This window comes from Sphaerodactylus townsendi, linkage group LG14, assembly GCF_021028975.2.
Source record: "Sphaerodactylus townsendi isolate TG3544 linkage group LG14, MPM_Stown_v2.3, whole genome shotgun sequence".
Classification (NCBI taxonomy): domain Eukaryota; kingdom Metazoa; phylum Chordata; class Lepidosauria; order Squamata; family Sphaerodactylidae; genus Sphaerodactylus; species Sphaerodactylus townsendi.
Genome location: NC_059438.1, coordinates 43413660 through 43435661, shown reverse-complemented (window position 1 = coordinate 43435661; position 22002 = coordinate 43413660). Strand labels below are relative to the sequence as shown.

At 45.5% G+C, this 22002-nt stretch overlaps 1 protein-coding gene across 1 annotated transcript in view; it reads left to right on the top strand.

The window, feature by feature from the left end:
• ANKS6 (ankyrin repeat and sterile alpha motif domain containing 6) overlaps nt 1–14248 on the top strand; it is a 30253-nt gene extending 16005 nt beyond the window's left edge. The window contains 7 exon segments of the mRNA XM_048516156.1: nt 73–238; nt 4935–5104; nt 8717–8906; nt 10141–10208; nt 12132–12248; nt 12688–12781; nt 13517–14248. Coding sequence (XP_048372113.1) covers nt 73–238; nt 4935–5104; nt 8717–8906; nt 10141–10208; nt 12132–12248; nt 12688–12781; nt 13517–13566 — 855 coding nt within the window. The 3' untranslated portion in view covers nt 13567–14248.
• The last annotated feature ends 7754 nt before the right edge of the window (nt 14249–22002 follow it).

The following is a 22002-nucleotide window of genomic DNA, read 5'->3' as shown; positions in this document are numbered from 1 at the left end:
GCTTCATTTTCTGAATACTGACCACAAGTTGTGTCATTTAGAGGAACAAATCTCTCTCTCTTTTCCCCTCAGGCAGTCTTAACTAGGGCTACTAGGCCCATGAAGCTGTCCGCCTTTGCCAGAAGACCTGCAACGCCTTCCGGTTCGAGCAGTTTCAACCACTCTCCTCAGTCTTCTGGAGGATCCGGCAGCACAGCTGTAGTTAACAGGCATGGTGGAGAAATGCACAATAAATCAGGTGCTTATATTTTGACTCTAAATATAAAGAACAGAAATATTTTCACTGACATAAGAACATAAGAACAAGCCAGCTGGATCAGAATAGAGTCCATCTAGTCCAGCACTCTGCTACTCGCAGTGGCCCACCAGGTGCCTTTGGGAGCTCACATGCAGGATGTGAAAGCAATGGCCTTCTGCTGCTGCTGCTCCCAAGCACCTGGTCTGTTAAGGCATTTGCAATCTCAGATCAAGGAGGATCAAGATTGGTAGCCATAGACTCCAACCCCTCTCTCCCTCCATAAATCTGTCCAAGCCCCTTTGTAAAGCTACATTAGTGGCCCATCCCACCACTTACTCCCTGTGGCAGCATATTCCAAACACCAATCACACGTTGCGTGAAGAAGTGTTTCCTATTATTAGTCCTAATTCTTCCCCCCAGCATTTTCAATGTAAGCCCCCTGGTTCTAGTATTGTGAGAAAGAGAGAAAAATTTCTCTCTGTCAAAATTTTCTACCCCATGCATAATTTTATAGACTTCAATCATATCCCCCCTCAGACATCTCCTCTCCAAACTAAAGAGTCCCAAACACTGCAGCCTCTCCTCATAAGGAAGGTGCTCCAATCCTTCAATCATCCTCGTTGCCCTTCTCTGCACTTTTTCTATCACTTCGATATCCTTTTTGAGATGTGGACACCAGAACTGAACACAGTACTCCAAGTGCGGTCGCACCATGGCTTTATATAAGGGCATGACAATCCTTGCAGTTTTATTATCAACTCCTTTCCTAATGATCCCCAGCATAGAGTTTGCCTTTTTCACAGCTGCCATGCATTGAGTTGACATTCCCATGGAACTATCAACTAAGACGCCCAAATCCCTTTCCTGGTCTGTGACTGATAGCACTGACCCCTGCAGCGTGTATGTGAAGTTTGGATTTTTTGCCCCTATGTGCATCACTTTACATTTTGCTACATTGAACTGTATTTGCCATTTCTTAGCCCACTCACCTAATTTATCAAGGTCCGCTTGGAGCTCTTCGCAATCCTTTGCGGTTCTCACCACACTACATAATTTGGTATCATCTGCAAACTTGGCCACCACGCTACCCAGCCCTACTTCCAGGTCATTTATGAATAGGTTAAAGAGCACTGGTCCCAAAATGGATCTTTGGGGGACACCACTCCCGACATCTCTCCATTGTGAGAACTTCCCATTTACACCCACCCTTTGCTTCCTGTTTCTCAACCAGTTTTTAATCCATAGGAGGACTTCCCCTCTTATTCCTTGATTGCTGAGTTTTCTCAATAGTCTCTGGTGAGGAACTTTGTCAAAAGCCTTTTGGAAATCCAAGTGGACAATGTCCACTGGTTCCCCCTTATCCACATGCCTGTTTACACCCTCAAAGAACTCTAGTAAGTTTGTAAGACAGGATTTGCCTCTGCAAAAGCCATGCTGACTCTTTCTCAGTAGGTCTTGCTTTTCTACATGTTTAATAATTTTATCTTTAATGATAGATTCTACTAATTTACCAGGAACAGATGTCAAACTGACTGGCCTGTAATTTCCCGGGTCCCCCCTAGATCCTTTCTTAAGGATTGGTGTGACATTGGCCATCTTCCAGTCTTCAGGGATGGAGCCTGATTTCAGGGATAAGTTGCCTATTAAAGTGAGAAGATCAGCAATTTCATGCTTGAGCTCTTTAAGAACTCTTGGGTGAATGCAATCTGGGCCAGGGGATTTGGTAGCATTTAGTTTATCAATGGCTGCCAGAACTTCTTCCTTGTGTACCACTATCTTCACTAGTTCCTCGGATTCACCTCCTAAGAAGCTTGGTTCAGGTGCAGGAATTTTCCTCACCTCCTCTTGGGTGAAGACAGATGCAAAGAATTCATTCAGCTTCTCTGCAATCTCCCTGTCATCTTTTAGCACACCTTTTGTTCCTTTGTCATCTAACGGGCCTACCGCTTCCCTTACTGGCTTCCTGTTTTTGATGTACTTGAAGAACTGTTTGTTGCTGGTCTTAATGTTCGCAGCCATACGTTCCTCATAATCCTTTTTTTCCTCCCTTACAGCTAACTTGCTTCTCTTTTGCCACCATTTGTGTTCCCTCTCATATTCTTCATCAGTCAAACTGGACTTCCATTTTCTAAAATACATTTTCTTTTTTCTGATAATTTCCTCAACCTCTCTTGTTAACCATGGTGGCTTTCTTTTGGACTGGGTGCTGCCTTTCCTAACCAGCGGAACACATTCCATGTGAGCTTTTATTACTGTGTTTTTAAATAACCTCCAAGCATCCTAGACAGTTTTGACTCTCTTGATTTTCCCTTTCAGCTTCCTGCGCACTATCCCCCTCATCTTTGAGAAATTTCCCTTTCTGAAGGCGAATGTAACTTCAGTAGTTGTCACTTGTTCGCATGCAGAGATACTGAATCTGACAGCATTGTGGTCGCTGTTCCATGACTCGGGTACCATAGCAGTCCTGTTTGCTCCAGGTGTAATGATTCCCCAGCTGTGCGAGAATCAACCCCCCAGCCTCCAGGATTCTACCTCTTTTATATGGGGTGTGTTGTATGCCCAGTCCCTTGCTGACCAACCCCTGTGTTGGATTCTCTCCCTAGCTCCTTCCTTCTGTCCCTGAGAGGATGCCCATCGTCTGAGGCAGTGTGGGAGTGGAGCCTGCAACAGGTCTAGGAGAGGAGCCCGGGCCTGACTCTTCCCGCTTCTGGACTCCCACGCTGCCTCAGACGCTGAGTCCTGCAAGGACGGGAGCTACCCTCTCACTGCCGTTCTGCCTGGGTTGGCGGCTCTCTTGACCTCCCCTGTGCCCCTGGCAGTCAAGACCTGTCTTGTCATGGCTCCCAGGATGGGCAGGGGATGTTGGCCCCTCATTTCCCCTGCTTAATGGCAGCTTCTTAACCAGTTTCACACCTAGCTATGCAGTTATCTCTTCCCCTGACCATGGAGGGCTCTGTGTCTGGCTAGTGGTTTCCGTTTTGAGGGACTCTGGGGGAAGGGAATTCTCAAAGGATTCTGCGAGGAGGGCATTCATTAGGGAATATATTGCTTTACTTGCTGAATCCCAGTTCTGGCAAAGCCAGCCGTTTATTCCATTGCAATTCTCCATCATTAAAAACAGATTTTGTTTACCCTCGAGTCTGGACGAGTGGAGCACTCGCAGGACACGGTGCTGGCTTGGGTGAGGTGGTGGAGAGTTCTCTGCCACTCTCTGCTCCCCTCCCCAAGTCTCCTGGGTCCCGCCCTGCCTGGCAACTTCCCCTGGCAGGCCCTTTTTGACACTGCAGCAGCAACTCCATCCTGCCACACTATTCTCTTCCCTGCCACCTCTCAGGCTGGTCCCGGCAGCAGGAGTGTGGGGCCAGTGGGGGCCGGCCAGCTTCCCCACCAGAAGGGAGGGAGAGGAGGGGCCCAGTGGGGCCTGCGCACTGTGCTGGGGAAGCCCCTGGTCCCCCCATGACAGTCTGTTTGCAGCAGTTTCAGAGCAGGCTGAGGCGAGTGCTGGCGTTTGGGAGACATCATGAGCGACCGGGGAGAGGTCACCATCTCAGGACAATTTTAACAATCTCTGAATTTCCTCTAATTCAACATCACTCAACATCTTACTTCTTGTGATAAATCACCTTTGGTCTGCAGAGGTTTAGCGTCCTCCGCACAGCACAGGCAGAGCAGGTGGCAGTTTGGATAAAGTAACCTGCTCTCCTGTTGTCGCGTTTGCATGCCTCCGTGAAGGCAGCAAACGGAGCCCACGGAACCAATGTGGGCTGCTGCCACACTTTCGCGCAGAGGCACATCTTTTTTTACCTCCCTTCCTCCGCTGCATACCTTCGCGGACAGGCAGGCATAGACCCTCACAGCCATGCTGACATCTCGCAACGGCACGAGACGTCCCTATGACCCTGTGTGGCCACGCAGCTGCAAAGCGGGGACTTCAAGAAAAAGAGAAGCGCAGGCGATTAAAGCGCTTCCCAGCCAGCCGTTCACTCACGAGTGGCTGCAACCCATGTTAAAACAAAAGAATCTTGGACAGCATGATTCTTGAATAACCCATTTGGGGGGACTTAACACGGGGCAGCCTCGCTTTAGGGACAGTTCCCGCCGCCCCCGAAACAGATGTGGAAGGGGGCTTTGTTTTGTAATCTTTTAATCCGAATAAATTTATTTCCATCGTTCAAACGTTTGTTTTAAGCAGCCTTTCTTTATTGGTTCTGATTTATAATAGCAGGTCATAAAGGCACACATTTTCAGACAGTGCATTTTTGTTGCTTCTGTGGTTTTTCTTCTAGTAACCCTGCATAGCTCCTGACCCCTGTAGCCCATTTGTCGATGGATGCCCAGGAACTCTGGCATCCGACATGGTCCTTTTTGACTCAGGCAGTAACGGATCTGGTATGGGATTATTTTTCTGGTTTCTTACCATGGTTGGTGGGTTGGTGGATCCTCTAGTCTGGCTTTTCAGTTGAGACCTGGTAGAATACACAACCTCAAGCATAGCTCTCCATTTACTTAAAGCACACAAGCCCCTCCCCCATGACAAGGAGGGGTAGTGGAAGTGGTTGTTATATTAAGTGAACCCAGCAAGCAGAAAAGAAACATAAAGAACAACTTAAAATCCATCAAAATCAGCAGTGGAAATGTGAAATTGTTGAATGTTGGAACTGTGTGTCTTATCTTTGTATATTTTTTCCTTTGTCAGGTGGCAGTGCAGACAGCGTTTTGTCTCAAATTGCAGCACAAAGGAAAAAAACAGCTGGTGTATCTGAACAAAAACCCAACCAGCAACAAACAGGAGCAGGGTCCGTTCCTTCGCCCTCTCTTCCGAGCATGGAAGATGCTCAAGCCATTGGTGACAAACCTGTTCCAAAGGTTTTTGAGTTTCCTATTCTTGCAGGTGTCACACTGGACAAAGGGATACACAGCGGGTGGGTGGGGCTTCTTTCCACAATTCTTGGTTGCCTGGCATTGCTGGGTACTTAAGTTGTTTGCTGAACTGGGGTCTGTAAGTATAGAGCGAATTAATGTCTCTATTTTAAAGAAATGCCTTGAAACATCTCTGGGGAAGTTTAGTGTTCTAATTAGGCATAATGCAGGGATTTCCTGCATTATGGTGTGATTTCCAAAGCAGTTTTCTTTTCTTTGCAGTCAGCAATTACATTGGGCCATTTTTTAGGTTACAGCACAGGGGGAAATACTGTTATCAAAATATTGGGGAAATCATGGTATAAGCCCGCACATGCATGGACATAGGTAAGGGGGGGTTCTCGGGTTTGAACCCCCCCATTCATGTCCGAAGCTCCGCCCCTCCGTTTGTGGGTTTTAAAAACATTTTTAGTGCTTTTTTGGTTTTTGGCCTGCAGGGGCGCATTGTTTGGGCTAGCAGCACCAAACTTTCAGGGATTGTTTGGGGGACTCTCCTGATGATACTACCCGGGTTTGGTGAGGTTTGGTTCAGGGGGTCCAAAGTTATGGACTCCCAAAGGGGGTGCCCCCATCCTCCATTGTTTCCAATGGGAGCTAATAGAAGATGAAGGCTACATCTTTGAGGTTCCATAACTTTGGACATCCTGAACCAAACTTCACCAAACCTGGGATGTACTATCAGGAGAGTCTCTTATGGGGTGGGTGGGGCTGAGAGAGCTCCGAAAAGCTGTGACTAGCCCAGGGGTCTGCAACCTTTACCACACAAAGAGTCATTTGGACCTGTTTTCCATGGCCCGAAGGATCTACTGAGTCGGAGAGGCGGCTCTGCATGGAACTGCCTCCGGTTCGGCCCCTCTACTCACCTTTCCTTCAAGCCCTGGAAGACGGAGGTGCTGAGCAGGGAAATTCCCTCTGCCCTCTGCTCCATGGGGCAAAGGGGGGGATGGCGACCATGGCCTGCCCAATGCCACTGCCTCTCGCGCTGCAGGAGGCAGCGGCATTGGGCAGGGAAACCCCCTCTGCCCGATGGAGCAGGCAGCCACCTGCTCTGTGAGGCAGAGAGTGGATGGCAGCTGCGGGGATGGCAGAGGGGGATGGTGGCTGCTCTGGAGGGACACGCCCACACTACCCTCCGACCTCCAGGCCACATGGAGCCGCAGTATAAGGCTGAAAGAGCCGCATGCGGCTCCAGAGCTGCGGGTCGCAGACCCCTGGACTAGCCCAAGTTCACCCAGCTGGTGTGTGTGGGAGTGCACAGGCTAATCTGAATTCCCCAGATAAGCCTCCACAGCTCGGGTGGCAGAGCAGGGAATCAAACCCGGTTCCTCCAGATTAGAATGCACCTGCTCTTAACCACTACGCCACATTGAAAGTGATGCTGTTTCAGGGTGGGGGATAATCCACCCCAAAACAGCATCACTTTTAATGTTGTTTAACTAGGGACCCCAGATTCTCCCTTTAAGGTGGATTTAAAAGGAGCATTTGGGCTCTCTAGTTTAAACACCATTGAAAGTGATGCTGTTTGGGGGTGGATTCCAGCATCACAGTGGCTGCCGAGGGAGGTGCAAAACTCAGATTTTGCACCAGGCTCCATTTTCCCTCTATGCCTCTGCCAAGAGGGGAGGGCAGGGCAGGGGAGTCTGCCAGCCCCGACCTCGGAGAGCTGCTTTTATAAGTGCTAGGCGAGGGGCGGGGCTTGGGGAGGTGTGGCCATGCCCTAGGGGCGGGTGGGGGTGTGGCCCACCCCCGAACCCCCCCATAAAAATCTATACCTACGTCCCTGCTCACATGCAAAATAACGCACATCCAGTCCACTTTCATAATTGGAGCAGCAGTGGCGTAGGAGGTTAAGTGCTCATGTGTCTAATCTGGAGGAACTGGGTTTGATTCCCAGCTCTGTCGCCTGAGCTGTGGAGGCTTATCTGGGGAATTCAGATTAGCCTGTACACTCCCACACACGCCAGCTGGGTGACCTTGGGCTAGTCACAGCTTCTCAGAGCTCTTTCAGCCCCACCTACCTCACAGGGTGTTTGTTGTGAGGGGGGAAGGGCAAGGAGATTGTCAGTCCCTTTGAGTCTTCTGCAGGAGAGAAAGGGGGGATATAAATCCAAACTCTTCTTCTTCTTCTTTAGTCTTCTTGCACTCACTGCAACCTTCTACTACTCTTGGAAAAGAATACTTTCTACGCAAGATGTTCTTTCCGTAGGAAGATTTTGCCCTGGCCGTTGCAAGGTTACACAAGTCTATGCTATACGAGACTATAATACTATACAGAACTCTTCAACAAGAACAAAGTTCAACACAGAACTTAACTCTCAGACTCTATATCTCAACTTAGCATAGCATATACAATGCATACATCCAACTGGATACTTTTCTCTGCCCAGGCCTCAGCCTCTCATGGGTCACATAGTTGAACTCTGTGTCACAGTTGAGTCACAGTTGAACTCTCCAATCATGTTAAAGGTCAATTGTTCTACATCTTGCCCCTAGACTGACTGTCTCCGTCCTCTGGATTTTGCAAACTTCTGCTAACTAAGAAGATGACCTTTTAGTGAACCTTTCTCTTTTTTCATATATCATGACATAAAGTACTGCAAAATATAAGAACAATTAAAAACTAGGGTAGAAAGTAGGGATCACTGAGGGAAACAAAGAAAACAAAAAATCCCTCCAGTTGCTGGCAGAAGACAGGGACAGAAGGGAGTGAGTGAGTCTCCCTGGGGAGAGGCAGTCCCAGAGTTTTGGTACCCCTGTGGAGGAGGCCCCCTGCAAGGCTGCTGCTGGTCTAATCTCAGAAGGTGTGGGGAGGGGGGGTCACCTGAAGCAGAATCCCCCCAGTGGATTAAAAATATATAATATGCATGTGCAAAAAAAGAAATGTTTCCTTCAGTATTCTAAAAATATATGGAGATCTTTATTTATTATTATTTATTTATTTATTATTACATTTTTATACCGCCCTCCCCCTGAGGCAGCAGGAACTCAGTGGAACAGTAAGGCATTTATTGTCTTAGTAGAATGCATTTAGAATAGTACTTTTAAAAATGAATTGCTGGAAGCCAAAAATGGTTACAACACCTGGGAATTCCCCCCCCCCCCCCACACACACACACACCTTGATTGCACCTCTTTAGCCAGTAGAAGTCCATTTTTGCTGCGGAAGGCTGGTATACCATAGAGAAAACCAAATCTCTGCGTGTGAGAAACCTCTTTGTGCTATGTGAGATTCGGGCCTTGGGCCGCAAAGGGAGCAAAGCTGCTAGCCAGCAGAAGTCACCATCCCATTGCTGCTCTGTCACCCACACAACTTTTTTAACAACGATGAGTCTTCGTATTCATCTGTATGAAAATTAATTACTGTAGACCCTAGTTATATAAGGAGATTAAAGTATCCAAGAGTATCTGCTTGGTTGCCTGTTTATTTTAAGTATCCAAAAGTATCTGCTTACATTCTCCATTTCATGCAAGTATTTGGGGTTTTTTGAGTAAGGAACAGTCATATGGTACTGGGCTTCAGTTACAAGAATATTTCTCTCCTTGTGTTGAACAAAACAGAAATTGGAAGTGAACCAAAATCTTCCCTCCGAGAATTCCTCTACTTCAAAGAGCACATCCCCAACTCTCACGCCCTCGCAATCACCGTCACCGTCACCAAAGGTCCACAGTGCAAATTCCTCTCTGTCCTCCTCTCACAGGAAAGGGAAGAGCAGCGGTGGCTCCAGCAGTGGGACTCTGACGGATGAAGGTCAGTGGTTCCATGTCACACGGGCGTGATCTGGTGATCCATCTCTTGAGGGACCAACAGGAGGTGTTTGAATGCTCTCTTGTGCTGCAATCCCAGCATAAAACTGGATAATAGAGCACAAATTGGGCTTGATATGCTGATATGTTTGTAGACCTATACATTTTTGTGTTGGGGCATTTTCATGTGTGCAGTCTCCACCTGCAGTCTGTACAGCTTGGCACTTCTTTGTCACATGATTTTGCTGAATGTATCACTAACCTTTTAGTTACTTTAACAAACTGAAATCCTTTGAAGAACTCCGTTCCAGATAAGAAGGCTTCCCCCTAAAGTAAACAGGCAATTTACAGATTAACACCTGCATCTGTTTTTATAGATAGGGGCCCATCAAGGTCCAGTCCAAAAAAGTGTATAAATATAATATCCCTGTGGTAACCTTTAAAGAGCCACAAGACTCTGATTTTTAATTTTTTTGGCAGCAAAAGGAGCAGTTGGAAGTCAATGTACTGTTGAAGGCTTTCACGGCCAGATTCAACTGGTTCTGGTGGTTTTTCCGGGCTGTGTGGCCGTGGTCTGGTGGATTTTGTTCCTAACATTTCGCCTGCATCTGTGGCTGGCATCTTCAGAGGTGTATCACAGAGAAAAATCTGTTTCGAAACAGACTTCCCTCTGTGATACACCTCTGAAGATGCCAGCGAAACGTTAGGAGCAAAATCTACCAGACCACGGCCACACAGCCCGGAAAAACCACCAGAACCAGTTGGAAGTCAATCTCCGTATTTTGATAAGCAAATTATAGGAGATCCTGAACCAGCCAGATAGACCTTTCCCACCTAACGGAGGGAAGACAACCGTGTACCAACCACCCTATGGTTGAGTCCTCTTAGTTTCCCATCCTTTGCATCTCAGAAATAGTCTGTAATGGCCCATTCCTCTTTGAACTGGATGAAAACAGGTTTATTTTTTATCCAGTTTGAAGGGAACACCATGAGTGATGCTTGGAGCAAACACAGTATCGTGTGGACATTTCCCTTTAATGAGGAGACCCTCTACTTTCCATGAAGAGCTGAAATTCCTATCTGGAAGCAGTTTTGGGGATAAGTTATCCCTCAGGCTGTTCACTATGGTCCTTGCCCCATGCAGAATTATTTCAACGTTTCATGTTGATAGAAATGTATTATTTTCTCCATATCCATTAAAAATTAACATTATTTTGCTCTTTTTTGAAAATTTGAAGATGAACTGACAGGCATCCTGAAAAAACTCTCACTTGAGAAGTATCAGCCTATTTTTGAAGAGCAGGAGGTAAGACTTTGTTTTATCCTTTTCTCCCCCTGTTTGCTCTGTCAGTTTGACTGAAATTGCTTTGCAAGGAATGTTGGTCCTATATTTTGCCGTATTTCAGGAACTGTGTTTTAGAACGTCAGCAGTATGCCTCAGCATGTCACCAAAGGGGAAGAGGGAGAAGTAGAAGCTCTTGGTACTAAAAAACAAGTTTGTTCGATATGACTGACTTGAGTTACAGATGAGGCATCGTATCAGAACCCATGACTCATGTCAGAATAGTTTGTTGTTATAGTAGGATTGGGAAGATTGGGGTTAAATCCTTGCCAGCGTGGTGTAGTGGTTAAGAGCAGGTGGACTGTAATCTGGAGTTCTGGGTGTGATTCCCCACTCCTCCACCTGAGTGGTGGAGGCTTATCTGGTGAACCATATGTGTTTATGCACTCCTGCCTTCCTGCTGGGTGGCCTTGGACTAGTCACAGTTCTTTGGAACTCTCTTAGCCCCACCAACCCCACAGGGTGTCTGTTGTGGGGAGAGGAAGAGAAAGGAGTTGGTAAGCCACCTTGAATCTCCTTCCAGGAGAGAAAGGTAGGGTATAAATCCAAACTTTTCTTCTTCTCTGCCATGAGCTTTCCTGGGTGACTTTGGACTGGCTTCTCTTTCTTGGTCTAACCTCTTTTCAGGGCTGTTGGGAGAGTGGAAGCAGGATGAGGAATGCTGCTGTGAGCTCCTTGGAGGAAGGACAGGGTTACAATAGAATGGACTAGTACAGCTTTTGAAAACAAGTTTCAAACTTTCTATCATTATTAGCATTTGATGGGGACTTCAGGAATCCAATTAAAAATACTTCAGAGGCTTGAACTTCACTCAGAAGCACATTGGCAATATTCCCATGTTGCAGATGAGGAACTGAGGATGATAGAGAGTAATTTGCCCAGAGAGACTAAAGTGGCATTCCTAAGAAGAATGACACTGGACGAGATCAGTGGTCCATCTAGTCCTCTGGTGGGCCAACAATCAGGCACAGAGGCTGAGGCATTTCCCTGATGTTGCCTCCTGGCACTGGGATTCAGAGTTTCTGAAGCATAAGCATAAGCATAAGCATTTTATTGTCATTGTGCACGCACAACGAAATTTACAGCAGCATTCCTCGATGCACACAATTTCAGACTCATACATCATCCTCACTTTCTCCTTCCTCCACCCATCCCTACACAGCCCCAAATACATCAATATGAAGCAGCGGAGTTTAGCATAGCCACAGAGGTTTTCTTCAGTCATCGTGGCTAGTAGCCACTGATAGACTTTTCCTCTTTGAATCCTTGAATTCTAAGAACACTTTCCCCACTGAATAAAAAAGTAGACCTTCCTAGGATCAATCTCTAAGTATACGTTTGTGTAACCCAACTTAATTCCAAGAGTGATATTATTCTCAGTTGAAACTAAAAGTGTTCACTTTTTGACAGTGCGATCCTACCTTGTGACACTAAGCATTAAAAAACTGCAGTAAAAATTAGTGAACAAGTCTACATGCTGAGGTGAATCAAAATTTGCAAAGTCCATATGAACCAGGACTCTAAATCTGGATTAAACTATGAGTTATAATCCCAGTTTGGGTGGCGGGAGGGGATACTGGAAGCTTGATTCAAATCAGGAAACTTGTAATTGTGGTCTGTGTAAGACAGGAGCCACACATACAGGCAGCAAACTGTGCTTTAGCACAATCTCAGCACAACGGAATGTGCTGTGATGGACCCGGGCTTTTTGTTACTGCAGCCAGTGGAGCAATTGTTCGTAGCAGCCGTTCACAAGGCTCTGCATGGGAATGAAAAATGTCACATTGTAGGGGTTTTGAGAATGCTTAAGAATAAATGGGAGGTGGGGCACATTTGCACCTTTTCTCTTAGTTCATAAATGATATATGATGGATTTCTATCTCACAGGTGGATATGGAAGCTTTTCTCACCCTCACAGATGGTGATTTGAAGGACCTGGGAATTAAAACGGATGGTTCTAGGCAACAAATTCTGGCAGCTATTTCTGAGCTGAATGCAGGAAAGGTATTTTAGAATATCATAAATTGAATGCTGATATTCACTGTTTAAAAACATTTCCGAAATCTGATGTGGGGGCATTAGATTATGTCAGGTTGGTCCAGGGATGTTATGACGTTGAAGCGTTTTGCCTTTTGGGGGTTGGCTTAGGAATGGCTGAGCTCTCTTGTCCTGAAGAGATGTAGGCTTGTTGCAAATCCCAGTGATTGCCAGCAGTGTTTGGACGACCCTACTGGGTAAGATTCATGACTCAGTGGCAGAGCATCAGCTGGCCATGCAGAATGTCCCAAGTTCAATTTCTAGCTAAAAAAAACCAGGAAGAAGGTGATGTGGAGGGTGCCAAGACACCTTCCCAAAGATGCAAACTGAAACATATTCCTTAGTAACAATGTCATATGCAGATTTAAATATTGAACGTATATGTAGTTCTGTGTTTCTTCATCAGGGACGAGAGCGAAAAATTTTACAGGAGACTATACACAACTTCCACTCTTCCTTTGAAAGCAGTGTTAGTAACACCAGCCCTGGAAAACCTCAGTGTAAGTAGAGGAATGTTTATTTGGTGCTGATGAAGAACCCAATGAGGCCTTTCTCATTCTCCGCCTTTTTCAAAGAGGGTGTGGTTTTGTGTCTGCAACCTGTACTGCAGCTTTCGTTCCAAAATCATGATCTTAAATGCATTGGGGGGGTGGGTGAGACAGGCATGGAGGGTGAAGCTAGGGGTTCATTCTTGAAATACAATACGTTGTCCTGAATCTGCATGTTTCAGTCTTTAAGAGAGATATCACATAGTGCTTTATTTTATTTATTCACTTTCAACTGGAGATACCCATAAACCAGAGGATCACGGAGTGGGAAAGAGCCATCTAGTTCAACTCCCTGCTCAATGCAGGATCAGCCTATAGCATCTGTGACATTTGCCAGGGTATCAGGAGATAGGGAAGTCCTGTCGTCTCTCACCTGTTCTTTCTCCAGTCTTTTTATCTGTCTGTTGTAATGAGCAGGATTTCAGGTGATCCATACTTCAGGGCAGCTTGAGGACTGTAGGATAAAATGGATCCCTTCTTCTCCGAGCTTGTCATCAAATGTAAAAGTACAGAGATTGGGAGACTAAAGAGCTGCAGAAAACTAGGGGAGGATAATTTGTTGTGTGATTAGATTTGTTTGCTACTGTCCTCATTGTTAGCCAGGTGGAGATTAGTTTTAAATAGCCCTGGCATATAATTGCTCATGTGAGAAATTAAATAATGATGGATGGCTTTTTCTGTTTTCAGCACTGGGATGCTGGGTAAAGGCACAGGAACTTTCTCCTGCCAAGAGGTAGCCTTTGGGCCAAGATGTTCTAAGGTTCTGAAGTCTGGAGCACTGATGATTGAATCCAGATGTCCAGAAGAAAACGTATCAAGTGCACTTCTTCAACAGCACCTCACCGCCAAATGTGAAGGGAATATGCTAACGACACGACCTCTTCATTCTGCACAGCTGACTTGGCAATGAAAGAAGCTGCTGACAGCCCCGTGGGGCAGAGTGGTCAGCTGCAGTTCGCCAGTCCAAGCTCTGCTCGCAGCCTGCGTTCGCTCCTAACAGGAGTCAGTTTCTGGAGCCGACTCAAGGTTGCCTCAGTCTTCCATCCTTCCGGAGTTGGTTAAAGGAGTACCCACCTTGGTGGAGATAAAGTGCAGATGGCTGGGGAAGGCAATGTGGCAAACCACCTCGTAAATATAGTCTGCCTAGTAAACGTTGTGAAGTGACGTCACCCCATGGGTCAGTAATGGTGCTTGTCCAGGGGACTACCTTTTTTTAACAGAGCTGAAGTTAACTCTGTGTTTGACTTTTTGGGGAAAGCTATTGAAGACAGTGAAGAGTGGAGTGTGAGACCAAGGCCTGCTCCGCACGGGCTATTAAACACAGGTTTAGAATGGGGGAAAAAATCCGTGGGGGGGCACTTTGCACAGATCCCACCCCTAAGGCCAGCCTGCCCCGTGTTATTTCCCCCAAACCATTTTTTTTAAAGAATTGTGCTATTCGCAAGTCTTTTGAAAAATCCCAGGTTGCAGCCGCTTGCAAGCGAATGGCCGGGCAGGAGGCACTTTATTCGGCTGCGCATTCCTTTTTAAAAAAATTTCACAGCTTACATCTGTGTAGCCATGCAGATGCAGATGGTGGTATCGTGAGACATCAGCATGGCTGTGGGGCTTCATTTGTGCATGCCTGCAGAGCTGCTCATCAGTGGGGGAATTTTTTTTAAAAATAGACGCATCTCTGTTCGAAGGCGCGACAGCAACCAGGATTGTTTCCGTGAGCTCCAATTGCTGCCTGCACAGACGCATGCAAACGTGAAAGCAGGAAAATGAGTTACTTTATCCTGACTGCAACCTGCTAGACATTTGCTGTGCGGAAAGAGCCCCAGAAATGTGACAGGAGGATTTGTGGAAAGACAGAGGACAGAGGTTGCTGTCACCAAGGAAGAGAGCTCTATGCAAGGGGAGGTTCAAAAGACTCTGTGACTTTGGTTAACAAGAATTGTTCATCCTGGATTGGGAGCTGTGTTAGCCTCTAGCAGGAAAATAAGGGAAGCGCCAGAGGGGCTTTCAAGACTTAACAAAGTTGCAGACAACAGAAAGGTGGCAGAGGCTGTAACTTCACTCTCTGTAACAGCACATCCATTTGTCCTAATGGACGTGTGCTTCATGCACCTGAAGTCAGTTCTGACAAAATCTGAAATATGAATGGATTTTGGTAAGTCTTTAAGATGCTGCTGGAATCCTGCTTTATTTTAAGGTATTGTTTATGAATATCATGATAGCAGGACAAATGAAGGAATATATAAATTTAAATGAAGGAAACAGGTATACTAACATATATAATGCTAATGAATTGTGCCTGTGTTGTACATATAGTAGCAGATATAGTTTATATTGACAAAAACATGCAAATAAGATTTTTCTAAAACTCACAATTAGTATCTGCACATTCCGCAGCTCCCTCATTGCACGTACATGATTCAGAACCCAAATCCTGAAGGCAGAGTGTAGGGATCCATGCAATTTTGGCCAGTCTGGTGAAGGAATCAGACTAGTGGGACCCAGGTTCAGACAACCTTGGCCAATCAGCTGAACCTACCTTACAACATTGTTGTGAGAATTCAAATAAGGGGATCATATGTGCTTGGGGGAAAAGTGGGATAAACATATAGTACAGTTAAAAATGCCATCCTAAGCCGCTTAGAAAAAAAGGGAGGAACAGAACATAAGACTGCATATTTATTGCGAGCCTCGGGTATCATCGTTGCAGGTCTGGGTGCCGCCGTTTCCCCCACTCTTGGTCTTAATCGTAGCGCGTGTCTTCCTAGTGAGACGGGAGCAAGTGCTGCTGTCCACATACTGTTCCTACCCTGTATTCCGAATGAAGGGGAAATCCTCTCAAGGAGGAATTGCTCTCGCCATGGCACTTGGGACAGCACCTCAGACTCCAGCATGTGGTTCTGTGTTTCTTCATCAGGAGACTATACACAACTTCCACTCTTCCTTTGAAAGCAGTGTTAGTAAGACCAGGCCTGGAAAACCTCGGTGTAAGTAGAGGAATGTTTATTGGTGCTGATGAAGAACCCAATGAGGCCTTTCTCATTCTCCGCCTTCTTCAAAGAGGGTGTGGTTTTGTGTCTGCAACCTGCACCCAACTACTGACAGAGCTTATAAGGAAAATCCCAGGTGGGCATTTCAGAGAGACATTCTGTGACCAGGGCTCCATCACAGGAAAAACTTTTCTCTGAAAGTCATCTAATTTCTCTTGGCCCCTGAATATCCTCTGAAAATGTTATTAACAGTGCAATCGCGGCAGCGGGCCTGTGTGATCCTACCATTGGCATCATTGCCAGTGCATAAGTAGCATACACGCTAGTGAGGGAGAATTAACACCAATGCTGATGTTGCGCTGGCGCCAATGGGGACAATCCTGGCGCATTCCTTGAGAGTAGAGATATTTCTACTAAGTTGTGGTGGGTTTTCCAGGCTGCGTGGCCGTGGTCTGGTACATCTTGTTCCTAACGTTTCGCCTGCATCTGTGACTGGCATCTTCAGAGTTGTATTACAGAGGGAAGTATGTTACACACTGTCCAGCTGTCACTGGACACAGTGTGTTAACAGACTTCTCTCTGCAGGCAAAACGGTAGGAACAAGATCTACCAGACGATGGTCACACAGCCCAGAAAAACCACAACAACCAGTTGAATCCGGCCATGAAAGCCTTCCACAATATGTTTCTGCTGAGCTTCCTGAGGGCTTTCATCCCAGGAACACTCCCTTTTGATTCTGGCCACTATGCCAGCTAAAAGTGAGGTGCAGTTCATTGAGCCACATAGAGGGGAGGGCCTGCAGCCCGACTGAAGGATTTCCCTCCAGTGTGTTTTCTTCCAGTGTGTGCTGCCAGGAACCTCTTTAGAGGCCAGGTTGCGGCGAGATTCCCCCCCCCCCCCCGCCCCAATTCAGCTATTAAAGTTCATGTGAGAATTCCAGGAGGCAATCTAGTATTTTTGTCTTCCACAACACAAATGTGTGTCAGTCTAGTTTGGAAACTGATAATTGAACAAATAGTATGAACTGAACAAAGATTCAGAATATAAAGGAATATCCACTGGTGGATAAAATTGAGACATGGTCTTATGTACTGAAATGCTGAAATTTTGTGATAGCAGTTACATGGTTTGTTCTGAATTCTGAATGGCCACTGAAAAGCAGTAAAGCAGATTCTTATTAAAATGGGAGTAAGAGACTACGAACTGGATGCTAATTGCTTGCAATGTTCTTATTTATTGTAATTTCACTAAGAATCCTCTAAAAAGGAATGGTTGCAGTACATTTCAGGGAATGTTCATATTCCTAGAATATAGCCAGCTTGTGAATTCCCAGGAGCAAGAAGAGTTCATTTTAACATTGAACTGCTCAGCCTACAAACTCTAGGACAATAACATGTAATTGCAATGAGCCTCATTTTCATCCTTTCCACTGGCAGTTGAAATTATTTCAGATTTTTATTAATTTTAAAAAAGAGCTGTGGAGGACCAGTGAATGCAGCAGGAAAAAGTGTTTAGTATCTGTCTTACGTACAAATCTACTGATGACTTAAATATTTCTCTGAATGCCAAGTTCCAATTTCATCAATTATGACCTCCGTTGACTCAGTCTTACAATGGAATCCTAGTGTTAGCAAATTACACTCTGAAATCCATTGAAGTCAGTGAACTTAGGAGGGTCTAACTGCTTACACACTTACCTGGGAGTAAGCAACATTGAATACAGTGGGTCTTGCTCCTGAACAAACTGGCAAAGGTGCTGTCACTTTCATTAGGATGTTATACAGACCAGGTCTCACTAACCCTTTGTTTTTTAAAATTTATTTACCCTTATTGATTTATATACTTTTCTTCATAACATGGACCAAAAGTGGCGCACTACGTTCTCCCCTCTTCCAATATTTTCATAACAATCCTATGAAATACATTAGGTCGAGAGTGTATGAGTAGTTCAAGGTCACCCAGCAAGTTTCCATGCCAGAGTGGAGATTCAAATTTGGAGTGTCCCAGATCCTAGACACGCTCCAATCAACACATCATGTGAGCGATTTACAGCTAATGACATATCCTGGGCTCTTTCTAACCCCTCCCCCCCACTCCAGCCCCTGGTTCGTTACCAAGTTTAGCTGTGTCCTGGAAATAGAACATGGGCTAGGAAGAGTGCCCATAAGGATTCTCATTGTGGGAAAGATATTTCTTCCACCAATTCTGCATCCATTTGATCACACGTTTTCACTTGTTTGTGTCATATTACAATAAAAGAGTATATATTCATCCTAATAAGCCTTCTTCATGCTTCAAATTTTCCTTTTCCCATTCTGTCAATCCTCTCCTTTTGCTGAGTTGATTTCCTTTCTCCATCTTGAGATTATTTGAAAACATAGTAACCATTCCATTTTTTGCCTTCCCATTATTCTTTGCCAGACTTTAATTTCTCCCTGAGCATCTATCATGCCTTGATAAGTTACATAATCCATATTTTTCATCATATTCCAGTCATAATATGCTTCTATAGATGACATGAGATATTAGAGGATTGATTCTCCTTTGTCTTGTATCCCAAATGTTTAGTAATCCTTCTCTAAACATAATTTTGATCTGTTTCCAAATCTGCTGACTCTGATTTTATTATTCTCTGATGTGGGTTCTTTATCCAATCTGTAATCCAATCCAAACCAGCTGCTTGATAATATAATTTGATATTGGGTACTGCCAATTGAGAAATTTAAATCTTATTCTTTACTTTGTATCATTCCAGATGGATTTATCTATTTTAATTCTGCCATTCTCTCAGGTTTTTTTTAAATGTACAAAAATTAATAGCATTTGAAATAAAAAGTTTTGGTAAAATATTCATATTGATGGTAAAGATTCTTCCTAGCCATGAAAACTTTAACGTAGTCCATCCTTGAAGATCCTCTTGTATCCTTGCCCATGTCATTTTATAATTGTCTTTAAACGTGTCATTTTGCCCATTAAAATTTATTCTTAAATAGTTGACTTGATTTTATGTCACATTATGAACAATAACCTTACTAATTTTTTTCTTTGTTGATGATAAGAATTTCAATGTAATTTTTGTCCTCCTCTTATCAATCTTGTAGTCTGAAAAAGATCCATATTTTTTAGTCTGTTCCATTGTATATTGTGTTGATCAGCGTGGATTTATAATTGTCATTACCATTTCATCAGCGTGACATTTTGTTTTAAACTCTTCTTTAATTCTTCAGTCTTGCCTGATCTTATTAGCCAATAAAAGGTTACAAGGTTATTTAACCTGACAGAAGGTTAAATAACAGTGTCGGCCTGGATTCTCAACAGCACTTATCTTCAAGAGCTGTGTATTTTCCAAGGCCAGGTTATTATAACTGTCAGTACAGGCTCTAATACCATGCCCCCCCCCCCAATCCACAGGATTGGGCCTTAATCCCACTTTATCTCACAGATCTCTTCCATGAATGGGGTCCCCCCCCCCCAAAGATCTGTTCACTTCCATCAAGAACAGGAAGTACCAGGCTTATTGCTCCAGAGCAGGCATAGGAAGGGACTCCCTTGGAGATGCATTTCATTTCTGCTGAAACAGCCCAAGGTCATACATCTCTCCCCCGCCCCCGCCACAATCACCTTCTAAACAGGGTTGTAGCCAAGATCCAAACAGACAGGTCCTGGGCCACTGTGGAGAGTCACCGTGGTGTAGTGGTTACGAGCAGGTGGATTCTAATCTGGAGAACTGGTTTTAATTCCCCACTCCTCCATTTGAGTGGCAGAGGCTTATTTGGTGAACCAGATGTGTTTCCACATGCCTACATTCCTGCTGGGTGACCTTGGGCTAGTCACAGTTCTCTCTGAACTCTCCCAGCCCTACCTACCTCACAAGGTGTCTGTTGTGGGGAGAGGAAGGGAACGGTCCATTGGTAGACTTACCCTGAAGGGGCCTTCTCCTGGTGGGCGACGAGGGCATCCTGATTGGGTGATTCCTAACTCATTCTCAGGGAGGCAGGACTAATTTTGATGTCACTTCCTGAAGAAGGCTTAGTCACCCATCTTGGATCCAGTATTTGACTAACATAGTAGTATAGGAACAAAAAACTCCACAACATATGAACACAACAGGAAGTAACAATCGTAACACAACACAAAAAATTAACTTGACTGGCAACTCTGCTGCACTTGTAGTGACAACTGGCTGGTAGGGTCACGTGTTGAGATATATCTGAAATGTGGACCTGATCTGACCCTATATACATGGAGGATTTTTGGTGATTTCTCGGGGGGTGGGGCAGGATGCCCTCGTTGCCCACCTGCATTGAAGGAAGTCCCCTTTCAGGGTAAAAGTCTACCATCGGACCGCTTCTCCTGGATGCGCAATTCCTGTGGCATCCCGATTTGGATTGGGACCTCCCCGAGCAGTGTCCCTGTAGGGTGGGATTAATCACCAAAAATGTGTTCTAGTACTCTATGTCCAAAAACTGTGTTGTTATCAGCCATGGACTGTAGTCTGTAGTGTTTATGAAGTAGCCTTGCAAATGTCCTCCACCGGGATTAGACGTATAAGTGCTGCATTGTCTGCTGCGCTTCTGGTAGAGTGAGCTGTAATCCCTAAGGGTATAGGTATGTTAGAAGCTTTGTATGCCTCTGTGATGCATGCTCTGATGGTGGAACTAATGGCGGCATGTGACATTTGTGCTCCCAGGTTAGGTGTTGAGACATTGATGAACAAGGCCTCTGTTTTTCTGATGTCTTCAGTGCGTATAATGTAGGCTTTAAGTGATCTCCTAACATCCAGTGTATGCCACAGGATTTCTTTTGGGTGTTTTGGAGATGGGAAAAAGGTAAGAAGTATGATTTCCTGTTTGAGGTGAAATGATGATCCCACTTTTGGGGTGAAGGTGGGGTCAAGGCGCATCACAACTTTGCTCTTGTGGAAGACACATAGTTGAGAGTTCACCGAGAGTGCCCGAAGTTCAGAAACCCTTCTTGCAGACGTGATTGCAGTCAGAAATAGTAGTTTCATGCGAAGCCACCTCAGGGGTATAGATTGGATAGGCTCAAATGGTGGTTTGGTAAGAGCATTCAGTACAGTGTTCAATTTCCAAGATGGAAACCTATGGATGACCAGTGGTTAAGATTGCCGTACGCCTTTAAGGAAACAAAGGATGTCTGGATGCTTGGAGGCTGGAATTCCTTGTAGTCGGACCCAAACCATGGATAATGCTGTAACCTGTCTTCTGAGTGTCGCGCTACTAAGTCCCCATTCCAAACCTGCTTGAAGAAAGGATAAAACCTGAGCGACCTTGGGTCGGATGGGATCCGTGCCGTGCTTGTTTGCCCATTTTACGAAGGATTTCCAGGAAGAATCGTAAATGCGAAGAGTGGATGGGCGGCGGGAGGCAATGATGTTTCGATCACCTTAGAAGAGTAACCCTTCCTTTCTAGTGTTGCGCGCTCAAGTGCCATGCGGTTAGACAGAACCAGTTGGGGTTTTGGATGAAGTATAGGGCCTTGAGACATGCTGTCTGGAGGAGTCGGCAGGCGAATGGGTCGGGTCTTGGACAGTTGAAGAATGGATGAGAACCATGGTCGTATGGGCCACCATGGAGCGACCAGGATGAATTCTGCCCTCTCCCTCCAGATCTTCCGTAGAAGCTTGGGGATGACTGGGACCGGTGGAAAGGCATATAGAAGGCCTGGGGGCCATGGGGCGGTCAGGGCATCCGTGGCTGCTGTGTGGTGATGATGGTATCTGGAGAAGAAGACTGGGAGTTGTGTATTCTTTTCTGATGCAAACAGATCTATCAGGGGGATTCCCAAAGCTTGGGTTATTTGACGAAAGATTGCTGGATGGAGTTTCCACTCCACCTTTAGAATGGTCTGTCTGCTCAGCCAATCTGCTTCGATGTTAAGGTTTCCCCTGATGTGTTCCGCTGATAGTGATTTGAGGTGTGTTTCGGCCCACGAAAGAATGTTGACAGCTTCCCGATGAAGTCTGAGGGATCTCGAACCCCCCTGGTTGTTGAGGTGGGCTTTGGCTGCCACATTGTCTGTTCTCACCAGTACATGATGACCTTGAATGGATGACTGAAACTGTTGCAGCGCAAGACGTATGGCCATCATTTCTAGAAGGTTGATGGGAAGGTGTGACTGGTCTGGAGTCGAGATTCCCTGAGCTATGTGGTCGTTGAAAGATGC